This window comes from Lotus japonicus, chromosome 1 (genome assembly GCF_012489685.1).
Source record: "Lotus japonicus ecotype B-129 chromosome 1, LjGifu_v1.2".
NCBI lineage: Eukaryota > Viridiplantae > Streptophyta > Magnoliopsida > Fabales > Fabaceae > Lotus > Lotus japonicus.
The window spans coordinates 88,884,223-88,891,372 of record NC_080041.1 but is presented as its reverse complement, the minus strand read 5'-3'; the positions used below and the strand labels follow the sequence as shown (position 1 = coordinate 88,891,372).

Sequence of the window (7,150 nt, the reverse complement as noted above, 5' to 3'; positions counted from 1 at the left end):
CTCACGCCAGAGAATGATCCAAGTCTCAAATTACTGTTTTGATACATTTATTTGCATATGTAATTTTCACGCGTAAAAAGTAATTCTCCCTAATGGTAGATACATACTCACTTATGTATTTTACTTACAGCTTTAGAGGATCATAGCAGTGTACGTAATTGAGTGCCAATTCAGTTATATATAACGGAATGCTTGAACCTGCTGATACAGAGTCATAAAGCAGGAGGAGGATATGGTTGTAATTTAGAGTTTAAAAGATCTTAACCGGTGAATAAAATAGATATTAAATCAACGGTTAATATTTATGTCTCATCAAAATTTAAGGGCTAACCTTCACGAGTCAATAGACAATACACACCATTCAACCAGTTTAGGGTTTAGAGCAAAGGCAGTGATTTCTGAACATGAACATGAAGATGAAGAAGACGGAGGATAGGATTAGCGTCTTACCGGACGAAATCCTCTGTCACATTCTCTCTTTTCTTCCAACTAAGGAAGCTGTTGCGACAAGCATTCTCTCCAAGAGGTGGAAGCCACTGTGGCGTTCAGTCTCCGCTCTCAACTTCACTATGGACAACTATAAAGGATGTAAAGAGGTCGATTCCCGCTTTGTTCAGTCTGTGAATTCAGCTATCCTCTCCCGAGATTTCCACCAACCGTTCCACCAACCCATCACAAAATTCCGCCTCCACTATTTCTCTCCTCACTTTGACAAGTTAACACCTTCCACTCTCACCGTTTGGGTTAATGCTGCGTTGCAATGCCGAGTTCAGCACCTCGATATCTCCCTCCCCCATCGGTATAACTTGTCTAACTCTTCTTCCGTCTTCAGTTGCAAAACTCTTGTGGTTCTCAAGATGGAGGGGTTTGAGTTGAAAACAACTGTTTCCTCTGTTGATCTCCCCTTGCTTAAAGTTCTTCATCTGCAAGTAATGAGACTCCCAGACAGTGGATGTTTTGCCAATCTTCTTTCCGGATGTCAGGTTCTTGAAGAATTGAAAGCAAGTCATATATTTTTTTTCTGAACCTGTTGCTTGCACAGAGTTTAAAACTTTGCCCAAGTTGGTCAGAGCAGATATTTCAGAGTCTATTTCAGGGTCAAGTACAAATCCTTTTATGATGAAAGTAGTTAATAATGTCCATTTTTTGAAACTACATCAGGTAGTGTGGCTTGTCCATCATTCCGCAGTTTTTTATTCTTAAAATATAATGGGATATTTGATTTTTTGTTATTGTAACCCATGCAGATTTGTGATAGACTCCCTCATGATGTTGAAGCCATGTTTCACAATTTAACCCGTATTGAACTTGGCTATGTTCGTTATATAAGTGACTGGTTTGAGGTAGTGAGATTTCTCAAGTATTGCCCCAAGCTTCAAGTTCTTGTCATTAACCAGGTTTGCTTCGAGACTTGGGATGATTTCAATTTTTGTTTGTCAGATCTTCTCACGTTTTCCTTTTATTTATTAATTTTATGTTTAATGTTAACAGCCACAGTTTCATGAATACGATCTTGATAGTATCTGTGACTACCTAGGAGATTGGCAAGACCCATCATCTGTTCCTAAATGCATTCTACTACACCTTGAAGAATGCTATCTAAATCATTATGGAGGCACAAAAGGTGAGTTTCAATTTGCAAAATATATTATGCAGAATGGAACTTTTTTACAGAGGATGGCAATATGCAGTCAGACCGCCATAAAGGAAGAAAGAAAGCTTAGCAATATACGAAAATTATCCTCATGCACGAGGTGCTCCACAACTTGTAAACTTTCCTTTAAATGATAACAAATTAGATTTTTCATCTGCAAGTTGTTTCTTCATTTCTTCCTTCTAGCTAGTAGCTATCTACATGGATATGGATATTGTCTTAATTTTCAAATTAGTTGAACTGTTTCATTACTATTAATTACTTGTGAATCTGAGATTGGCCGCTAAAGTGTGAGGCAATTGTATGTCTGGTCTCTCAAACAAGCACAATTACTCTCACAAATACTCTACATTTAATTGTTTGTTCATAGACAGCTCTTTTGTCTTTGGATATTTTTAATTATTGTGTATCAAAGACATTCTAGCAAAATTTGGTCAGTTTAAATTTATACAATATCATTTTATCTTTTCAATCTGCAAATTTATACCATAATGCAGGCAGTATGTGGAACACTGGAATCTATAATTAGCATTGTGAAGCATAAGTTTCATAGCAAGGCTGAACTCTAACAGCTTGAGCAACTAGCTTTTATCTTGCCTGGTCTCTGAACAGCCAAGTGTAAGAGGGAAGCAGTAATAGTTTTGCAGCTATTGCTTTTTTTTTTTGGAAATAAAAATCCTGTTAGTCTGTCCTTCACTTGAATAGTTAAGGAAAAAGTTCATCTTTCACTCTTAGTATCTTGAATTTTTGTGTGTTAAAGCAGCTTTTTTCTATTAGTTCTGAATTTTAGTAGGATATCAACTTTCTTGGTTCATGAGATCTTAGGCTAGGTTAGTTTCTCTCTGCCTAATTTGAGTATATAGAATATTGGTAGGCTTTGTTGGGAAGTCTACGTCACAGTGGTCTTTATGACTCGAAATCGACCAGTCTCTGTTTGTTGGCTGAGGGATACCCTTGTTGCACACCAAAATTTGAGAAATTGGAATATTGAAATTGTGAGATTGTTTGCTACTGCTATACATAAGAATCAGATAAAGCTGATATGAATGAAATAGCTAGCTTGTATTAGTATAACGTCTCCCATTTGATTTTTAGAACGAGCACATTAGCAGTGTACACTTTTGAGTGCATATTAACAATTTATAGTTTTAACTTGCTAACGTACTCTTTCTAAAAGGTGGAAAATCTAGTAGGATAAACCCCTAAACATAAGACACACACACTAACACCCCAAAGCTCTTTCTAGGAGTGTATGACCTTGCCAATGTGCTTTCAATACCTGATGTTTGCCTGAACAGACATTTGTCTTGCTCCCATTTTTGTACTTTCGAAGTTCTGTTTGGTCTTTGTTCAATTTTTACAGAGTGAAATAGTGATTAAGTTAATCTGATATTTTAATTAGTAAGACAACGATTTTGTTTCTTTTATATTAGCCGCACAACTAGTGAAGATCTTCTTAATGATATACTCTAGAGTTTCATCTCCATTTGCTATGGTTTGAAGCAGGTTTTGTAGGTTCTATTATTTCTGTAATTTTTTCTAAGATCCACTTGCTTGACTAGTTGGACCAAGACCTATGAGATCTGATACAGGGTTAGTTTCTTCTCATCCAAATTGAGTATCTGGTCTAGTTAAATCGTTTAGGCTGTTTGGTTAATGTGTATGGAGGAAAAGTAGAACAAGCTGAAGAGTGAAGATCAATGAAATATTTTGATGTGGGATGTTTTTCTTTCTTGTCATTTGAATTTTTCTTTGTCCCATTGATATTTTTTCTGGGTATTCTTGACTCTTGAGCTTGTGTAGGAGTCCAGCAGGTTCATGCAAACATATTGACATTTCTCGGTTATTCCTTGCCAATTACATTAGATATGTCTGACTGTGCCCTTGATTTAAGTATTCCTGATGCATGTTGAAACAACAATTGCTTTACTTTTATTTACTACTTCATTCGTCTCTTATTATAATATCCCTTATTGTCTCACAATAAGGAGTCTTATAATAAAGGACGGAGGAGTAAAAGTTTATAATGAATTCTCAAAATTGTTCATTTATATAATTATATTTTGGTGTTCAACATTGGGAGTTGGTTGTTCAGGGATTGTCGCCCCAAGTTTACTAATTGAATGGTTTCCTATCAGATGCTTGAATTACAATGTGAAGCTATGTTAAGTACCCTAGGAAATGACATGTGAAACTTTTTGAATTTTTTAACCTAGAGAAGTAAGTCTTTAAGAAAGTAACGAATTTCAGAAGTTTGGAACAATTATATACTTCACCATAAAGTTTCTAAGAAAAATGATCACGCACGAATAACTAATATAAGAAAATTGAAGCATAACCATGAATAATGGTAGATTCCTTCACGCTCACATTTTTCGCCCTTCTTCCATGAAGCTTGCCCTCCCTCCTTCTTCAACACTCAGCAAAGGTTAAAACGCTTTATGCTGAGCAACCAATTTTTTTTTTTGGATAAGCTAAAAGTTTGTGCATCCACTTAAAATCTTCCAACTGATTAGAATTTTTTTAAATATCTTATTGGTTTTAAAAGGTAAATATTTGAATTATTAAATGTTAAAAATATTTAATAAAATCTTTTCAAACTGACTATATACATTTTTTTTTCATTTCAAAAAAAAATATATACATTATATTTGATACAATATATACATTATATTTTCCGAAGCACAAAAAAAAAAAGAATTGATTATAAAAAAAAATTAAATATCTTATTTTTTTGGTTTCCCTAGGTATTTCCACCGCCGACAGCCATGAAACTAATTTTTCGAGCCTCTGAGATAACGTTAAGTGGGAAGGCCTCTCCCAACAAATGCTTCTCCATACGCACCGCCCAGAAATCGAACCCTAGACTATTAAATATCTTATTTAAATATATATAAATGTAACTGAATTTCAAAATAGAAACATATGATATTTCTTTTGTATAAAAAAAAAGAAACAACAATAAATATGCCGAACAGAGAAGTGAAAATTGACACCATAAAAAACACATTAGGGTTTAGCTCCCTGCCATTGGCAAGCGCATGCATAACTTGAGAAGAAAATGGAGGATAGGATTAGCAGCTTACCAGACGAAATCCTCTGCTACATACTCTCTTTTCTTCCGACCAAGAAAGCTGTTGCGACAAGCATTCTCTCCAAGAGGTGGAAGCCACTGTGGCGTTCAGTCACCACTCTTGACTTCGACGAAGCCAACTTTCGCAGAACCAAAGGGTGGCATTCCCGCTTTGTTCAATCTGTGCATCGAGTTATCCACACACCAGATTTCCTCCAACCAATCCAAAAACTCCGCATGAGCTTTGTCTCTCGACACTCTGAGGTCCCTTCCAATGTCAACGTATGGGTTAATGCTGCGGTGCAACGTGGAGGATTTGAGCATGTCGATATCTGCATTTATTCGCTATCACCCTTAAACCTGTCTTCCATCTTCAGTTGCAAAACTCTTGTGGTTCTCAAGTTGGAGGGTTTAGACTTGAATACAACTGTTTCTTCTGTTGATCTCCCCTTCCTTAAAGTTCTTCATCTCCAAGTTTTGCAACTCTCTCAACGTCGATGTCTGGCTCAGCTTCTTAACGGTTGTCCTGTTCTTGAAGATTTGAAAGCAAAGGCTATCTATTTTAAGAAATATAAGGAGACTGGGTTTGAGTATAAAACTTTAAGCAAGTTGGTCAGAGCAGATATTTCAGGGACAAGTACAGATTTATTTAGGATGGAAGTGATTAATAATGTTGATTTCTTGCGAATACATGAGGTATTGTGGTTTGTCCATCATTCCAGTCTTTTTTATTCTTAAAGATAATGAGATATTTCATTTCTTCTTGTTATTGTAATTCATGCAGATTTATATTAGAATCCCACATGATGATCAATTCACTGACATGTTTCACAATTTAACCCATATTGAGCTTGGCTATTACGATTATAATACTAATTGGATTGAGGTAGTGGAATTTCTCAACTATTGCCCCAAGCTTCAAGTTCTGGTCATTAACCAGGTTTGATTAGAGACTTGAGATGATTTCTATTTTTTTGTTAGTTCGTTTTCATTTATTTATTATTTTTATGTTTATGATTGTTTTCAGACCCCACGGTTTGATTACTTCCAGCTTAATAAAGCCTATCTAGAAGATTGGCAAGACCCATCATATGTTCCTAAATGCATTCAACTACACCTCAAAGAATGTTATTTAAATGATTACAGAGGCACAGATGCGGAGTTTCAATTTGCAAAATATATTATGCAAAATGGAATTTTTTTAAAGAAGATGACAATATGCAGTAGCAGTGAGATGCAGCAACATGGAAAGCCAGAGAATATACAAAAATTATCTTCATGCACGAGATGTTCTGCAACTTGTGAACTTTCCTTTAAATGATAACAAATTAGATTTAGCAACTGAAGTTGTTTCTTCATTTCTTCCTTTTAACTAGTAGCTGCCTAGCTACATGGATGGATATGAACATTGTCTTAGTTTTCAAATTAGTTGAACTGTTTCATTACTGATAGTTACTTGTGAATTTGAGATAGACTGCTCAAGTGTGAGACAATTATGTGTCTGATCTTATGCAGACCTCCATAATCTCTCTCAAACATGCACATTTCACTTTTAGTGATATCTTGAAGTTTATTTAATTCTTGTGTGAAGCTGTTTTGTTTTTCCTATTATTTCTCTTAGTTTTGGTAGGATATCAACTTGTTTGGTTCATGAGATCTTTTCTTCTCGCCTAATCTGAGTAGTTGGAATATTAGTAAGCTTTGTTAGGAAGTCCACTTTGGTGGTTTTCATGCCTTGAGATGGATTAGTCTCTGGTTGTAGGCTGAATGATACCCTCGATCGATGCACACAAAAGTTTGGGTAATTGCAATATTGAAATTGTTTAGATTGTTTGCTAGTGCTATAGATAACAATCAAATACAGCTGATAGAAATGAAATAGTTTATAATTTTTTTTAGCTTCTCCCATATGATTTTTAAAATGAGCACATTAGCAGCCTATACCCTTGACTATATTTACTAATTTATAGTTTTTACTTGCTAACATACTCCTTCTAAAAGGGGAAAAACTTGTGGGACAAACCCCTAACCATAACACCCGCCCCAAAGCTCGTTCTAGGAGTAGTGTAGGTCCTTGCCAATGTGCTTTCACCTGATGTTTGCCTGAACAGACAATTGTCTTGCTCCCATTTTTGTACCTTCCAAGTTCTGTTTGGTCTTTGTTCAACTTTCACAAAGTGAGATTTTGATTAAGATAATCTGATATTTTAATTAGCAGGACAATGACTTTGGTTCTTTAATGTTGGAGTATGGTTCTTCTATGTTAGAGTATTTTTGCTTATAGATTATTTGAGTAATTTTGCTTATTGGCGCCGCACAACTTATGATGATCTTCTAAATGGTATACTCTGCAGTCATCTCCATTTGCTATAATTTGAAGCAAATTTTGTAAGTTATATAATTTCCTCAAAATATTCTAAGAT

The 7,150-nt window shown here is 35.2% G+C and overlaps 1 protein-coding gene and 1 pseudogene across 1 annotated transcript; both read left to right on the top strand.

The window, feature by feature from the left end:
• Positions 1–370: 370 nt before the first annotated feature.
• LOC130732192 (F-box protein At4g09920-like) lies at positions 371–2,063 on the top strand (annotated as a pseudogene).
• Positions 2,064–2,145: 82 nt separating this feature from the next.
• LOC130710840 (F-box/FBD/LRR-repeat protein At4g00160-like) lies at positions 2,146–6,048 on the top strand. The gene is made up of 4 exons (XM_057560217.1): positions 2,146–2,154; positions 4,710–5,423; positions 5,512–5,667; positions 5,755–6,048. Exons 1-4 carry the CDS (start codon positions 2,146–2,148, stop codon positions 6,046–6,048), a joined length of 1,173 nt encoding a protein of 390 aa, XP_057416200.1.
• The last annotated feature ends 1,102 nt before the right edge of the window (positions 6,049–7,150 follow it).

Excerpts from the sequence above, each read along its gene's own strand:
- LOC130710840 (XM_057560217.1), top strand. Across the intron at positions 5,424-5,511 it reads ATTTCTTGCGAATACATGAG|ATTTATATTAGAATCCCACA; the intron begins GTATTGTGGTTT and ends TAATTCATGCAG. Across the intron at positions 5,668-5,754 it reads AAGTTCTGGTCATTAACCAG|ACCCCACGGTTTGATTACTT; the intron begins GTTTGATTAGAG and ends GATTGTTTTCAG.